This window comes from Centroberyx gerrardi, chromosome 19 (genome assembly GCF_048128805.1).
Source record: "Centroberyx gerrardi isolate f3 chromosome 19, fCenGer3.hap1.cur.20231027, whole genome shotgun sequence".
NCBI lineage: Eukaryota > Metazoa > Chordata > Actinopteri > Beryciformes > Berycidae > Centroberyx > Centroberyx gerrardi.
The window spans coordinates 14095668-14113411 of NC_136015.1; the positions used below are offsets into that span (position 1 = coordinate 14095668).

Here is a 17744-nt window from a genome sequence, read left to right on the forward strand (position 1 = left end):
ACACTAAGGCTGCACAATGTGCTGCACAATATGGCTATTTTGCTTTTTTTTTTAACAGAATATTGCACTTATATTGAATTGTGACAAGTGTGGATCAAAATGTTGTTATGCTGTTGCTGAGGTTCTACTTGGTTTGAATATAATCTCACTCCCTGAAGTACAACTTCATTGGTAGTCCAGGCATGGAATACCAGGATACTTTGTCAAAGAAGATTTAGAGTGAGATGTTACTCTGTGTGTGTATCTGTATCTGTATACAGTACATGTGTGTGTGCGTGTATGTGTGTGTGCATATTTATTACCCACCTTTTTCTTTTTTGTGTGTGCATGCACGGTCAACCACGTCAGACTCATTTGTAAATTATCCTGACTGTGTGTGTGTGTCTCTGTGTGTGTCTGTGTGTGTGTGTGTGTGTATGTGCGTATGTGTATGTGTCTGTGTGTGTCTGTGTGGGTCTTTGTCCCTGCGGGAGTCTTTAGAAGTATACACAGTTTACTCCTGGTGTAAATGCTCCACGTCTTAGTGAAGAGTTACATTCCAAAACGCTGTGTGTCCATTTTGAATTTTTTTAAAAAAAAAAAGTACCTTAAGTCACATAAGTCATCATTCCCTATCTCCAAAACATTGGAAAACCAATGGTTAAACTATCTTCTATCCTTTAAAAAGTACCAAAATTATATTTTTTGCTATCAGTCAAATTGATCATTCATTTTGGAATTGAACTCTCTCAAAAAAATACAATTTTTCATAAAGCAAGAAACTCATGAGGCCATGTAAAGATGTTGTCTTATCTTGCTGAGATAGTTCCAGTTTATCATTGTTGACTTGTTACAACGCAGCTCAATATCCTTCTGGTAATAGAGCGCACGACATGTTCTTCACTCTGCAGAAATTGCCCAATTGACTGGAACCGTTTTCCTTCCTGGGAGCCAGACAGCAATCAGTGCAGCTATTCAACATGATAATATACATTTGATTATATAGAGGGAAAGGACGTGTGTGTGTGTGTGGGGGGGGGGGTGTATTTTATCAGAGGCCATTGTTGTGTTCCGCACGCAGCGCTGGTCTCAGAACTAGACACACCGCTGGGCAGCATGCGGACACCTGTGGAGTGTGTGTGTGTGTGTTTGTTTGTGTGTGTGTGTGTGTGATTGGCTGTGGAATTTGTCTGTTTGGATGATGGCTGTATTGTGTACGGCAGTGTGTGTGCCCTGTTCAGTCTGTATGGGTGTAGGGAGTGTGTTAGTGTATACCGGCGGGCTTTGATGAATGTGTGTGTCTGTGTGTGTGTGTGTGTGTAGCGCTGCCGGCCGTCTGCCTTCTTTGTCCGTGTGCCTTTGAAGAGGTGGAACACAGTAGTCCCAGACAAGGCCACATGCTGAGCAATCGCCCACCTCTCCTCCATCCGCACAATGCACCATGCCCATTCATGCCAATTAGTTCCTGTCTGCCTGCCTGTGCCCATTACAGCTGGAGACTTCACCTTCAACGCACACAAAGCCCAGCAGTCTGCTATTCTGTCCGACACGGGGACACACGCGGGCACCGTGAGGGACGAGTGTGTTTATGTTGTTTTTCTGTCGCGCACATATGAGAAAAAACAAGAAAAGGTGTGTTTGTTTGTGTGTGTGTGTGTGTGCTCGCAGGCAAGCAGCATTAGCGCGCGAGTGTGTGTCTCTTGCCGTTCGTCCCATTTTACTCAGCGTGGCGTTCCATTTAGCAGCGCGTTCCCCGCGGCCCTCGGAGTCACACGTCCCACACCTGTCAGCCTGCCCTCAGCCTAACCTCGCCGGAGCATTATCACACTGACATCAGCCCAATCAGATTAGCTGCGTGCGTTCCTCACCGCGTCCCACCCACATGGAAGAAGTAATGGGCGCACAAAGACTGAGGTGTGATAAGCAATAAAAAGGATTTGCTTTGAATTGGCAACACAAGCATATTATGTATGTTTGTGTGCGAATATCCAAGAAATGTGTCAGAAAATGTAGGAAACCTATTTTAAGGAACAATAATATGTCTTCACCGGGGGACTTTATGCATTATTTTATGTTGCACTATAAAGTAGATAATCAGTATTTGAAAACATCATAACAGCTGAACCTCATAGCAGCAACAGTATTACATCCGATATATAGTTTATGTATTTTGTTTGTTTTTTGTTTATGTAATAAGGGCACATTTGAAGAGCTAATGTCCAAAACGCTGTTTATCCATGTTGGAAAAACATCATTATCTGAATTTCATCATGGAAATATCTCCAAAATAAGTAGGATCCAGTTTGTGTCATAATAATTTTGTCATGGACTTAAGTACTCTCCTTTAAAAAAAAAGTAAAAGGCCAGATGAACATTCCTTGAGTCAACAAAGTCGGCCTCTCATTCCCTTTCAGTGGAGGAGCTGCTTGCTGCACTTTGGTTTAATATCACAGTCCTGGCCCTATAAAAACATGGGGAGACAATTTTTCATGTGCGCAAATGCTAATTGAGCTGTCCTAGTTCATTATAAAAAATTTGCATGTGAATATATGGGAATTTTTATATTCAGTGATATTCTTTAATTCCTATTAGTGTCTCATGTGGAAAGAAGGGAGGCTTGATGGTTGGTTGGTCGGTTTGGATGAATGGCTGGTGTAATGGATGAATGGATGTGTGTGTGTGTGTGTGTGTGTGTGTGTGTGTGTGTGTGTGTGTGTGTGAGTAACTTTTTCCTGTCTCTTCCATTTTTTTCCCCCTCTTCCTCTCTGTCTCTCATTCTGTATCTCATTCCAATTCTTCAAAGGGCTCCATTATAAAAAATTGAATGTTTTCTCTTTCTCTTTCTTTCTCTCTCTCTGTCTGCCGCCTCCCTCCTCTCTTTCTCTCTCTCTCCCTTTTGTGAAGCGACTGAGGAGGATTATATATTGTCTTTGAAATGATATTTGGGTGTTTGTGTCTGCATTTGTCCTTGAATGAGTGTGTTGGACATTTGCCTGCATATTTGTACATCTGAACGTTTGTGACGGTGGGTTTTTGTTTGCGCGAGTGTGTGTGTGTGTGTGTGTGTGTATGTGTGCTTTGTATGTGTGTGAAAGTGAGTGAGAGAGAAAGAGAGAGCATCAGAGTTTGTGTTTGTGTGTGCATGTGCGTGTTTGCGTATTTGTGCATACGTGTGTGTGTGTGTGTGTGTGTGTGTGTGTGTACTCAGTAGGATTATACAGCAATAGAGGGGCTTAGCAGTGATTTGCCCATCCATTCCACTCCCTCCCTAATCCTACACACACATACACTTCTTTATGTATGTGTGTGTGTGTGTGTGTGTGTGTGTAGCAGGGATCTAATAGTGTGTGTGGATTAGTAGGTTTGTGAATGGGATGCGGCTTGGGCTGGAGTAGCACACTACACTGCCAGCAAGTTACACAGCCTGGCAGAGGGTTCGTGACCAGGAGAGAGAGAGAGAGAGAGAGTGAGAGAGAGAGAGAGAGAGAGAGAGAGAGAGAGAGAGAGAGAGAGAGAGAGAGAGAGAGAGAGAGAGAAGTGGAATTCAATGAGAAGAAAGAGAGACAGGGAGGGGCACATAAAGAGAGAAAAAGACAGATTTGTAGAATGTATACATGGCCCAAGATTCAGAGGGCATTGTTAAAATGATGTAATGGTTACGAAAGATTATGGATGCTAGATTATGAATAATATGCCGGTATGGTAAGATGTTGTAATGATGGTGTGCCTAAGCCTTGATAAAGTCAGCGTCGCAGTGACTGTTTGTGTGTGTGCTTATGTGTGTGTTCTGCGTGTGATATCTGAACATTCAGCAGCTCCGAGCCGTCTGTCTCACACGCTCACAGACTCACACATACACACACACATACACACACACACAGAGACAGATGGAAAGACACGGATATACAAAGGAGCTGAGACTTTCGCAGACAGAGAAAATGGGAAAAGAGAGCGGAGGAGGGTGGGGGTTGCCGTTGTCATAACCGCAGCGTGTGTGAAGTTTGCGTGGGCGATTGAGAATGTGTGTGAGAGTCAGTATGTGTGTGTGTGTGTGTGAGAGAGAGAAAGTCAGTATGTGTGTGTGTGTGTGTCTGTGAGAGCGCAGAGCTCTCTGATATGTATATGGGTGTATATATATATATATATATAGAAGCTTTTCATCAGTTCGCCTGTGACTGAGACTGCTCTCCGCTCTGCAGAGAAGACACATGGAAAAGAAGAGAAATGAGAGAGAGACAGAGGGAGAGAGAGAGGGAGAGAGAGAGAGCCTTCATGTCCCCAGTCAGCAGTGCAGCATTTGCAATGAAAAATTTCAGTGCGCTCAACATTTCATTGATTCTTATATTGTGATTATTGACTTGCAGTACTTTTGAGGTTATGAGTCAGTTGGTATATGATAGAATCCATGGCCTATTCCTTCATTGTTTATCTTTTCTCTGCATGTAAACTTTGGTAGAACATTATGCAGCACATGTTATGATCAGCTGTCACCACCAGCATCCAGACATTATTTCCTTAACTCCCAATACTGACAAACAGCCAAGTGAAAAGTATGACCCTAAAGAGAGAATATTACACGATATGGTTAACGTGTACTAAAAAGTGGAAACGTTCCAACAAGCTAAAACATAATTTTATCAAACATAGAATGCAGTTAGGATATGTGCTTTCAAAATCCTATACCACTTTCCCATGTCCAGGTCTAACTACAACAAGTGTAGAAAATATTAGGACCACCTGCTCCTCCCATGAAATACAATAACCGGTTGAGTCCCGTTACAATCTGAGACCCTTTACTGATTTCACTTATCGAATATCAAATCCGCCAGTCATGAAGGGGAGATGTAGATTATGAGGCAGTGACAGGTTAATAAGCTCAGCGATAAATGGAACATGGATTTTGCATAAGAGGGTGAAACTCAACCTCAAAAATGTTTCATTTGGTTGTAATATTTTATGCATTCAAAGTTGCTGTTAACATCCAACCAAAACAGGTTTCTCAGTCAAATTGGTCAGTCAGTGGGAAAATCTGACTGTGGACTCTGGTTTCAACAATGGGTCTGGGGCAAAAATGTCTATTTATGAGGGTCTAGAGAGTGTGGGGGTTGGAGGTGGAGAGCAGAGCTTGGTGTGTTTTCAGAAATGATGAAAGGGCGTTCACTTGTGACCATGCAGAGAGAGAGAATGAAAATCACCACTCAAATAGTTAAAATCTCTCATAACTAATTCTCTTTTTTCTCATCTCGCTGTGCTTGTTCTCCACCCCGACTCTCTCTCTCTCTCCCTCTCTCTTTCAGCGCTTTCACTTGACTGCACATTGTAAACAAACCCACACAAATGAATTATGATTAAATGCCGAGAGGTTCCAATTAGCTACCAAGGCAACAGACGAGTGTTGCTGTGCACTTGAGGTCACCTGACAAAACCAACTGGACCGGGAAACAAACATACTTAGTCTGTCTGTCTCTCTGTCTCTGTTTGTTTGGCTGTCTGTCTGCGTCTTGTTCTTCTTGTGTGTTTTCCTGAGTCACGCTCTCTATCTGCCTCTTTCTCTTTATCTCTGTCCTTGTCTCTCTCTCTCTCTCTCTCTCTCTCTCCCACTCCCCCAGTCTCTCCGATATAAAGTAATATTCCACAACATTTCCATATAAATAAATGTCTGTTTTGCTACTCTCTCTTGCTGATTGATATAACACAGTAGTAATTCAACATATACCATCTATACTGCTGTTCTAAACACCCGGTGTCGGGTAGGTCTTTCCCAGGGAAGTGATGCATTTTATGTTTATGGCAACAGAAACAGCAGTTTGTTTGGAATAAGTAGAAGAACTGAATAGTGAGCATGAGCAGCGACAGCCACCATGGCTGAACAGACCAAGAAAAGAGCGCCACCTACAGTAACTAAAACTTTGTCAACAGAAAATCCAAGCAAAAAGACATCACAGTACTGGCCACACTGATTGCCAAGTAATCTCAGTGCAAAAACACCACAGCTATGACAGTTTATTACCAAAGATACTGTCCAAAATGAAAAAAAAAAACACAAGGAACTTGCACATTACCACTTTACAATGCTCATATACCCATCCAGGCCTTCATGGTTACACTTTGTATGCCCTTTTACTACTCTGTACCACGTTGAAACTTTAAAATGTTGCCTCCCTGCAGTAGTTAAATAGTCCATGAATAACCCAAGCTGAACATTGGATTGATAGCAAGCTGACAGGAAGACCAACCAACACAAACAGGATGTCTTTTTAGTGCATGTTTAGACCCACCAAGTCTAGGGGGAACCATTACGATTCTTTCTCTCCGATGCGTGTGTGTGTGTGTGTGTGTGTGTGTAAACGTCTTGTGAGCGAGCGCTCGCTACTTCCCTGTGCGTGCTTCATCTCCGAGCATTGAGGAGCACATTTCATCTATATTTATTTCCAAATGGTCTTTTAACTAGGTCAGCTAACTAACGGAGGTAGACGGCAGTACGGTCTCGGTGAGATAATCAGTCATGACATCTAGTGGTCAGAAGGAGCGGGTGCAGCTTCACCCACTCAGAGCAGGACTCCTATCTGCAATGTGGCAAAACCGATATTGGTTCTAGCATTGCTTGTGTGTGTGTGTACAGCCTGACTGATGCCACTGTGCTGTATTCTCACCACTAACGTTTCAGTGCAACCTTTTAGCTGCGACTGTTTGTGAGTGTCTGCGTGTGTGTACATATGTGTGCGTGTGTCTATGTGTATGTGTGTATTCACCGTATGTGTATGTATGCTTATGTGCATGTGCGTATGTGTTTATGCATGTGTGTCTGCGTGTTTATGTGAGAGTTTTACGTGTCACTCTTTTTCAGTGTCTTCTCTTTCCCATACTCTCTATCTCTCTCTCTCTTTCTAATCTCTACGGCTCTCTCTGTCCCTCCCCCTCCCTCCCTCTCTCTTTATCTCTCCTATATTCCCTCTCTCTGCCCTTCTCACTGTAACACCCTCCCACCCACTCTCTCTCTCTCTCTGTCTCTCTCTTTCTCTCTCTCTCTCTCTCTCTCTCTCTCTTTCTCTGTCTCTCTCTCTCTCTCTCTCTCTGTCTCTCTCTCTCTCTCTCTCTCTCTCTCTTTCTCTCCTTGTAAGCGGTCTCTGGGCGTGCAGCCAGCTGGCGTGTGTGTGTTTTTTGAATGAATACCTGATGAAGTTGGCCGAGCGAACCGTGGGAGGGGCCCTATGTGTGTGTGAGTGTGTGTGTGTGTGTGTGTGTGTGTGTGTGTGTGTGTGGGGCAGCGAGTGTGAGAGCTCTGGCTCGCATTCAGCCCCTTGCATAACACACGTTGGAGCTCTGCATGCGGGACTCCCTCCCTGTGGGCGTGTGCGAGTGTGTGCTACCAATTTTGTGTGTGTGTGTGTGTTTGTCTGTCTGTGTGCTGTGTGTCAGCGGTGGTGAGGGAGCTTCCTGCCTCGCTGTCAAGATTTAAGAGAGGGCTGTTGGCCCGGGCAGTGTGTGTGTGCTGTGAGTGTGTGTGTGTGTCTGTGGTGTATGTGTGTGTGTGTGCGCGTGTGTGTGTGTGGGGGGGAGGTTGAGACAGGCCGAGAGCAGTTCATAGCACAACTACACTGAATCTGTTTGGGATTTTCCACTTGAGGGGGAGAGAGAGAGGGAGAGAGAGAGAGGGGGAGAGAGAGAGAGAGACTCAGGGTGCTTTGCAAGGGACACGGCAGAGCAGAGCAAGAGAGGAGAGGAGCAAGCGAGGGAAGGAATGAGAGAGAGAGAGGGAGAGAGAGCATGCTGCAGAAGTGGGCTACTCCTGCTACCCTGGTAAGTACACTTCACACAGTTTTGCGCTCGCTCTGAATGAAGTGTGTGTGTGTGTGTGTGTGTGTGTGTGTGTCCCGAACGCTTGTCTAGTTGTATCACAGTATGTCGTTTGTAAGCGCGTACTGCGTCTGCCCTAGTTTTTCCTACAATCATCGGCGCTTGTCTCTCCCATTCGCCCGTCGTGTTGACGTGTTCCCCCCTTCTCTTCTCTTCTCTTCTCTTCTCTTCTCTTCTCTTCTCTTCTCTTCCCTTCTCTTCCCTTCTCTTCTCCTCTTCTCTTCCCCGTCTCTCTTTCTCACTTTCACCTCGTTCTGTGTTCTCTCACATTTCTCCCATTCCTCTCTTTCCCCTTTTGCTCCTTTGTTTCTCAGTCTCTCACTCTCTCTCTCTCTGTCTGCCTGCCTTTCCCTATCTCTCCCTCTGTCTCTCTGTCTGCCACCCCCCCTTTCCAACCCCGGGGTTGTTGGGGGGGTGAGAAAGTGCAAGTCATGCAACGCTGCCTAAGTGTTTGTTTTCTGAAAGAGACTCTGCGTAATGTCTCTCTCTTTCTGTCACTCTGCTTCTCTCTCTCTCTCTCTCTCTCTCTCTCTCACACACATTTTTTACTCCCCATCTCTGTCTTGCTTTCTGTGTTTGTGTGTGTGTGTCTCTCTCCCTTCCTTTTTTTCCTCAGTCACCCCTCCCTCTCCTCTTTCCTTGCTACTCTCCCTCTCTATCTCCATCTGTCAGTGGCAGATCCCCCACTTCTTTCTCACTATCCGACAGTACTTGGTGTGTGTGTGTGCGTGTATGTGTGTGTGTGTGTGTGTGTGTGTGTGTATGTGTGTGTGTTTGTGTTTGTGTGTAATCAGGAGCAGAGGGTGACAGTGAATAAAGTGGCAGCCTTGTCAGGGTTCCCAGTCTGGCAGGGGTCCCTTTAACACACACACACACACGCACACACACACACACACAGATAGACAAACAGCCAGATTGGTCAACAGATATAGTCAAAAACCATGACATAGACAGAGAGAAAGAATGGAGAGAGAGGTAGAGGAAGTGAGACAGAGAAGTATAAGCCTGCAACAGCACTGTACTTGCCAGTTGAACTATATTTAGCAGTGAGATAACACATCACGTTGGACTTATCCCTTTGATCATGATTATGATTATGACTGGGCACACACGCACTCCCACACATTCAAACACAGACACAAATGCGACATACACAACCTGCACACACACCAATTTCTTTTTTTACATTATTGCAGTTGTTAATCTGTAGGCATTTGCAAACAAAATAGTGACATATTAGATTATAATCAGTTGTATTTTGCAAATATGGGGCAATGAACATAAGCTAACAGTTGTTTTCCAAAATGGATATATACTATTTTGGAATGAAACCCTTCATATACAAATATTCAAACATGGGACACAAACACATACAAGAAACACAAGACACACACACACACAACCTGCCATCCTGTGTGGTTTGCATGGTGTTTCACTCACTGTGACTAGCAGCCATTTCAATGACACACAGATATTGTCATTACTGAAATCACTCTGACTTAATAAGACATAAAGACAGGGCTCGGTATCATCTATTTTGAGTATTAGTATTAAGTATTATTGCAAGGCTCATTCTTTCCATATCACATCGCACTGGTTCTCTCATCATTCTGAGTTGAAATGCAAACTGAAGTGGAAGTTTGTTGCTTTCAGTGGGATTCAAGTGGCTTGTGTGTGTGTCATGGAGCTAACAGCCATGCATATAAATGTACAGCATGCTGTTGCTTCGCCAGTCACAAGTAAAGCTGAATGCAACAGCTTTAATAGCAATTGGCTATGACAAGAGTGAGAATAAAACTAGGTTTTTTGCATTTAAATGAAAATTAAAGTATCAAGTTAGCACCAAATGTTCTAATGTTTTAACCCGTTACTAAGCATATAAATCCTCTTGTACAGGTAAATCTTGTAAATGTAGCTCATATATGTCACTTCTGTAAGTGACAGAGCATTATACAGCATTTGTTTCCAACCCACGCATTGTGATTGGATGAGAGGCTTATAACTCATACAGTGTCCCTCAGCCTTTTTTACATTTAATATATTCACTCCATTCAGTGGAATGAAGCGAGCAAGAATGTCAATTGCTTATAGCGACATTGCATTTTTTGTTGGAGCAGGGCCAAAGCAAAATGATTAAATTAAAATCCAAAGCTTGTATCTTTTAAAACTTTGATACTTTGCAACTTTGATGGTGCTATATTGTAGTTACTGGTGGCCACAGCACACAGGTGACAATAACCACAATATAGCACTCCCTCTCGTATGTTATTGCTTAATTATACATGGCAGTTTTGTGAATTATAGATCGTTGTATAAATGAAATCCATAAATTAGACAGCATGTTTTAGTGTGTTTAATTCTGTAAATTATAGATTATTGTACATGTAACCTTGATGCATAATATATGTGAACTGTCTCTAATTGTATCCAACTCTAGTTCACAGAATAGATGTGTAAGTCTGCCTGCCTGCAGGGTATTTTACCACTAAACCATCGTACAATATGAGCTTTAATCAATGGTGAGATCCATATGTTTCCTGGTACTGTACACATAGGGCTCACTTGTATACTGGACGTGTGTGTGTGTGTGTGTGTGTGTGTGTCTGTGTGTGTGTGTGTGTGTGAGAGAGAGAGAGAGAGAGAGAGAGAGAGAGAGAGAGAGAGAGAGAGCATATACACACCTCTCCTGTTTTGACCGTAGAAGGACAATAGTATAGTGCATGAGTGAATGGTTCAGTTCATGGAATATACACATACACACACACACACACACACACACACACACACACACACACACACACACCGTGTCACTAGTGTCTCTGACACACAGACATGGGGAAGGTGAATCATTGTGTTTGTGTGTGTGCGTACGTGTATGTGTGTGTGAGACCAAAGCTCATGGAGGACAGACGGCTTGGGTTACAGGTCATCTGATATACACACACACACACGTACACACACACGTACACACACACATGCACATTGCACACTCAGCAAGATTCAGGTGACATAGCTTTTCAGTGAATGTGTGTTTGCGTGTCAGTTTCAGTGAAGCAATACTCTCTCTTTCTGCAATGTAGGTCAGTTGAGCCTGCTCTCTCTCTCTCTCTCTCTCTCTGTCTGTCCCTCTCTCCCTCTTTCCTTTTCACCCCTGCCTCACTTGCCCTCCCTCTCTCTCATACCTCTACTGCCCCTTTCTTCCTCCTTCCTCCCTCTCTCCCTCTCCTGATCCCTCCCTCAATCCCTCTATCGATCCCCCCTGATCTCACCCTGCCTTATGTGTTGGTGCGGTTCTACTCTTGTTTTGTTCAAAACAACTGTGAAATACCAAAGCTTCCCTGCTCCAAGCGAGAGGGATTAATGAGGAGAGGACATTGTCCAACCCCTTCTCTACTTTCACTCCTCCTTCTCCTTCTTTCCCACTGTCAGTACAGTTGTTTTCTGTTGTTCTCTCTCTCTCTCTCTCTCTCTCTCTCTCTCTCTCTCTCTTTTTCTCTCTCTCTCTCTCTCTTTCTCTCTGTCGCTCTCTCTCTCTTTCTCTCTCTCTTTTTCTCTCTCTAATCCTGCCGGATAAAGTGGGGGAGAAAGGACCCAAGCGTGAAAGATTAGGCTTTCCCCAGGAATACCACTATTGTGTGTGTGTGTGTGTGTGTATGTGTGTGTGTGTGTGTGTGTGTGTGTGCGCGCGCCTCAGCCTGTGTTTGCATATTAGTTCTCTCTCTTCCAGTGTGTATCCAGCGGTCATGCAACATGAAGTACCATTTTCATGCCTTATCTCATACCAGTAGTTTACACCCCTTCCATTCCAATCACAGATTTAATGTGATATTTCACTTTGGTAGAACATTATCACTTTTTAACACACACACACACACACACACACACCGACCTCAAGCATAAGCTGTCCTGCATTTGCAGTATCAGAGCCCGCTTATTACACATATGCATATAAAGTGCAGTATATCACATTATACAGTGCATACAATAATTACACTGGGTTTCTCTGAAGCCTTTTTCACATGCCACTGCGAGCCGTCACAGAAGGCATTCCTAGCTCTGAAGATAAAAGTGTTCATAGATGGCAGCATGAACAGATCTGCGGCTTGGATGTACACACACTGACAGTGTTTGATATGACGGGCGATACGAAATAGCTTTGATGTGGGAGCTTTCAGAGACACAACATTCCTCTTATGTCAAAGTTTTAATTCTGTTGAGAGCTTGTACGATACTTAAAATGTTACACGACTAGAATAGTGTTGCTTGTTTTTTTTCTGTCTATGCTTATTGTATTTTATGACCGACAAAGGAAAAAAGGGAATGGCGCGTGGTCGAGATATATAGAGACACAGGGAGAGGGTTAATGTGGAAAGGAAGGTGTGAGAGAAGGAGAGAGGACATAGAGAGACAGAAGATAAAGAACATAGCATAAAACCATTAGATGGAAGAATGATAATTGAGAAGGGAGGAGAGTTATAAAGTGGGATAGGTGGGCAGGCTGAGGCAGGAGAGGAGGCAGAATAAAGGAGAGGAGAAAGGGAGGGAGAGACGGAGAAGAGTGCATCTCAGTGTTAAAAGCTCACGGATCAACAGCGGCTCTCAGTACACCTCCGAGTCATGTTGGCTTGATTGAACACGTGCGTGCATGTGTGTGTATGTGCTCACTACCATAAAACGAAGACTAAACCCTCTGTGTTTGTGTGTGTGTGTGTTTATGTGTGTGCGTGTACATTTGCATGTGTGTGTACTCCCACGACTGTCCCTGCGGTTGTGTTATAGTAGCACTGCGACACCTCTTAAATCACAGGAATCTGTTTGAGATGCAAGATGTCTCTCGCCCTCCAGAAGTATACACACACACACACACACACACACACACACACACGGGTGCAATTGATATCACTCTGCAGGCACTAGCAAACAAGCCATAGGAAGCCTGGGAGGTGTTGACCCAGTCCTTCTGGCTGACAGATTAAATCTTTTGTGGCTTGGCGGCTACAGACAGACAGGTTAGCCTCAGTCATCACCAATACAAAAAGCAGTGTTATTGGTTCTAATGTTAACAGAGTTAGTAACACTTACAGTCTGACAAAGTGTGATGTTACCAGACCAGGTGCATAAATAAATGCATAAATATGGCTGCCACCTGCTTTCATATCGTCCTGTCCTCCCATGCTCAAACCACAGTGCAACACACAGCCAGGGTTTCCCACTGCTTCCAAACGCACATGAATGGATGTGGAAGTTAGGATGCTTGGATGGGTAACGTCACACAAGGAGGCTGCCGCTTTTATGCCAAGATGCTTCGATTATGAAGATAAGCTTGCTATGACTGCTTGATGAAGTTATAGCAAGGAAAGGAGACCAAACGGTAAATGCCCTTAACCCAAATTATATTCCATTCAAATAAATGAACACACATCTTTTTAGGTGTCAGCAATCTGCAGTGCTCCTCGCCAAACCTGTCTTGAAGTAACAGAATAGTGTTAATAGTAATGCCAGGACATGTCAGCATTGAATATATACACTGATGGGGTGTAACCAACCAGCAAAACAAGCGTGGGTGCGAAAGAATGTGAGAGAATGTTATTGCTTCTGTTCTCCCTTCTAAATAATACCAGGTCAAGAGTCATGATATCAAGTACAGTAGAATTTCAGCCTTTTGACTCCACCAGTGTGTTCCTGACGGTGTTTGGACTTTTTAATTTTAGAAATGCTTCACAATGTAACCTGTGGGGTGGGGGTGTCTCACATGGGAATGGGGGTTGCAGACCCTCTTAGGAAAGAGCCTTCCCATGTGCAGACAAGGCTATCAGGTCCCATTCAGAGGTCTTATGTGACGAATAGATTCAAAATATTAAGAAGAACATGTTTGGGATTCACATTTTCCTCCTGGTGGGTAAACAATCACTTAAATGAGTTTATTAAACAAAATTGAATATCACTGTTGTCAGACAAAACCCATGTATGTGCACAAAGTACATTTTCAGGAATGAAGAAAAGTATTCAAATTTTCTTGTTGATGCTCATGTATTTTTGAAATTAAACAGTTCTCAAGGGCCCATGAAACTCTCTCAGTGTATGGCAATGAAAACTCACTGACGAAGCAAACCCTCAATTCAAGAAAAAAAAAAGAAAAACACCATATTGCAGTCATATGTTTTTCCTGTAACAAGCACTATGCTTGCTGTGCAGGTTTAGTGTAAGTTTGTAGTGAGTTTGTCAGCTGATACTGGGCTCACTTTCATGTGTGTGAGTGTGTGTGTGTGTGTGTGTGTGTGTGTGTGTGTGTAGGTGTGTCTTCAAGTTGGACAAATACATGTGTCGGTTTATGTGCATTTGTGCAGCGGTTGATAGAAGAGTATTTGTGTGGCATATGTCAGGAGGAGAACATGTGTCAGCATAATCGACTATGCCCAGGTGTCAGTGTGTGAGTAAGCAAGATGGTGTGTGTGTGTGTGTATGCGTGTGTGTGCATGTTTATGTGTATGTGCGTGGGTGGGTGCTTGAATTGCTTGTACATTATTTATGAGATTCACAGTGAGCATTCCATCTTTTGCAGCAGGGGGTCTTCTCTCACACAGCACCCACAGATGGCATACACACACACACACACACACATTGACTCAGTCCTTCCTTTATCAGACTGAGCACAGGCTTGTCATTTAGCTCTTGTTTTAAGTCTGTGCGTAGTCCCACATAAAAAAATGTTTTTGAATGTGATGAGTGAGTACTGTAGGTGTGCATGTGATTTTATACATAGACTCACACTCACACTGTTTGTCTGTCTAAACCAACCTACCATGCATTCACACAAATGCATGGTAGGTTGGATACTTTCATTTTAAGTTTAGACATTTAGCTGATTGCGCTTATCCAGAGCAACTTACAATGAGTGAGCAGGTAGGGTTTTGAGGATTGAGCCTGTCATTATGGTTGTTTGGTCAAAATAAACCTCATAAATACAGAACTATCTAAGCAAATGACCTAAAATGTGTGTGTATTTGTTTGTGACTCGTCTTTTTCTAAATGTCTGCCTGTCTCTCCTCCCCAGGTCAGTGCTGCGCGTGGGCAGTCTTGCTTTCCCAGGGAAATGATTCCGCATGAAGTGCGACGCACTCGGCCCCCCGTCGTCCTCGGCGGCAGCAGCAGGTGTGACTCCGTGGCGCTCTCCCCTACCACGCTGAGCTCGCCCTTCAGACGCTAAAGACCCCTGGACCGAACAGACCGCCTTACCCCTCCCCTCTAACCACCCCTCCATATCTTCATCTCCATCTTCGATCCTTCCTCGCCTGCTTGTTGGAGCCCGGGTTTTCTTTGTCACCTTAGAAAAGACCTGGAAATCAACGGGCTTGGGTGAACTTGACAGTGAGGGAAAGAGAGAAGAAGAGATTGCCAGTGAGAGTGGGAAGGTTGAGTCAGAGCTAATAAAAGAGAGCGAAACAAAGGACAGAAGATCAAAAGTGACACAAGGAGAAGGGAAAGTGAAACAGAAAGTCAGGGAGAGAGGGAACGAGAAAGAAAGAAATAGAGATAGACGTCCAGTCAAAGAAAGATAACGCAAGTGCATAGCAGAGGGCCGTGAAACGAAACCAGCATGAAGTCCAACCACGAACGCAGCAATGAATGTCTGCCCCCGAAGAAGAGGGAGCTCCCCTCCAGCACATTAGCGTCTGAAGACCGCCCGCTCGCCATGCCGCCCGCCAGTGACAGCCAGCGCACCGAGAACCTGGCGTGGCTCGCCAGTGTGGCTGGTGGGAACGAGAGCGGCGTGGGCGGCCACCGGAGCACCATTGAGTCGGACGGGCCCCAGTACAAACCCCTCTCCTCCATGTCTCATGACTCTTCCTCCTCCTCCTCCTCTTTGAGGCTAGTCTCATCTCTTCCCACAGTGTATACGTCCCCTCTGTCGCAGTCCACGGTTGGAGGAACTATCCATTACACCCAACTGCCTCCCAACCTGCAGTTTATAGCCTCACCCTACCCCACCCCTTACACCGGGTACATCTCCCCTCAACTGCTTCCGCCTCCTCCTCCTCCTCCTCCCCTCTCCTCCTCCTCCTCTTTGGCCCCGCACAGATCCTCACACACAGAGACAGCCTCTGCTCCCTCTCAGGCCTCCAAACTTGACCAGCACCGAGCGTCCATGGGGCGCACCTCCATGCCCCCGCCCCCCACAGATCCAGCCCCTCACCATGTCCAATTGGCAGCCTCCCCTCTAAGCATGGCCCCGCGGACTGTGCCATCGCCCCATCACCATGGAGGCACTCACCTTCCACCCCAGCCGCTGCACCCCCACCATACGTTGGGACATAGTATGTCCCAGGTTGTGGTGCAGTATGCGGACGGACCCACCAGGAAAGAGGAGGGAGGTTCCAGGCCCAGGGAGCTCCACAACGGGGAGCTGGAGAGGGGTCGGCGGTTTGGAGCGTCCCCCGAGTCCAGCCTCTGCAAGCCGGGCAGCAAATCACGGGACACCCTGTGTTCTTTGTCTTCATCAGCCTATGACTCCCGCCAGCTGGTTCTCCCATCCGACTACGCTACCCACGATCCCTCAGGGCTGAGAACCTCTGTCATGCTGATGCCCAACAGCCACGGGGACCACCAGCTGGTACCACCCAGAGCGAGTCCTGAGAAGCTGCCAACCTCTGCCCCAATGCACCTGGATAAAGGCGGCATCCTCCTGGGCAAGCCTGTCAATCGCACCCTCTCCTCCTCCAACACTTCCTCCACCTCCTCTTTCACATTTCCGCCCCCACTAAGTGTCGACAGCCTAAAAGCTGCTGTCAGCACTCTGTCGCCCCAGACCGTTATCCAGACCACCCACAGCGCTACAGAGTCACTGTCGCTGGGCCTCCCCTCCACCAATATCTACCCCCAGCCACCTATCATTGGTTACATTGCAGGGGGCAGTGGGAGCCAGCAGCAGCCAATCAGCTACCACACCAGCCTACCGCAGCACTTGCTCATTCCCGGCACCCAACCGGTTATTATCCCTGTTAGTGGGGGTGGGGTCACCACCTTGGAACCCGCCACCTCCCACGTAACATCATCCACCCAAGCCCCGCCGTTTCACACCACGCTCCCACACACATACATCGCTGCCAGCACCCCCAAAGGAGAGACTCTGGAAGCTCCCAGCACCCCATACCACCAGGCAGGGGCAGTGGTCCAAGCCCAACTGCATCTCCCCGTCGTTCCCGCTCCGCCGGGGCTGGTCGCCCCTCCTGCTCCACCTCCCCCGTCCGGTACGGTGGCGCCCCCCTCGCTCCCCCCGTACTTCATCAAGGGCTCCATCATCCAGCTGGCTGATGGAGAGCTGAAACGCGTGGAGGACCTGAAGACAGAGGACTTCATCCAGAGCGCAGAGATCAGCAGCGAGCTGAAGATTGACTCGTCCACTGTGGAGCGCATTGAAGGGAGCCACACCTCGCCCAACTTCGCCATGGTTCAGTTCTCTGTTGGTGAGCACCGTTCTCAGGTGAGACAAAGGGAGCAACCTTGGTTAAAGCCTATTGTAGATGTAGATGACATAACATTGTGATTTTACAATGCATGATAACAGTGTTGAGAGGGCCTATGCTAGTTTTTATTTCATCTAGCATCTGGTTGTATCTCTCAAGCTTTATGGTGGGGTTTGGATACAGTGTTAACAGAGAAAAGATCAAAAATGTATTTTCACTTTCATTAACAAGTCCAGGTATAGCTTCTTATTCAACACTTAATAACCAGGGTGACAAGACTCATCACCATGATATTAATTAACAAGTGAGGTTCCTCAGTTGCTAATTGAGAGTGCAATAGATTTAAGTGATGTTTTCTTTGTTTATGCTAAACAAAGATAAGAATATAAGAATAGTTTTCCTCTCAAAAAACTTCAGTCCAGTGCCAAGCTAAACAGCCCATTT

The 17744-nt window shown here is 45.5% G+C and overlaps 1 protein-coding gene across 3 annotated transcripts in view; it reads left to right on the forward strand.

Annotated features, from left to right (window-relative positions):
* The window catches only part of atxn1a (ataxin 1a), a 96533-nt gene that overhangs the window by 72373 nt on the left and 6416 nt on the right, over positions 1-17744 (forward strand). For 2 of the 3 annotated variants that reach the window (XM_071901571.2, XM_071901572.2), the window contains one exon: positions 14891-17317. In XM_071901571.2, coding sequence (XP_071757672.1) covers positions 15434-17317 — 1884 coding nt within the window. In that variant the 5' untranslated portion in view covers positions 14891-15433. Of the gene's footprint in view, positions 1-7702; positions 7780-14890; positions 17318-17744 lie in introns of those variants that run through there. The other variant, XM_071901573.2, reaches the window with a different exon arrangement.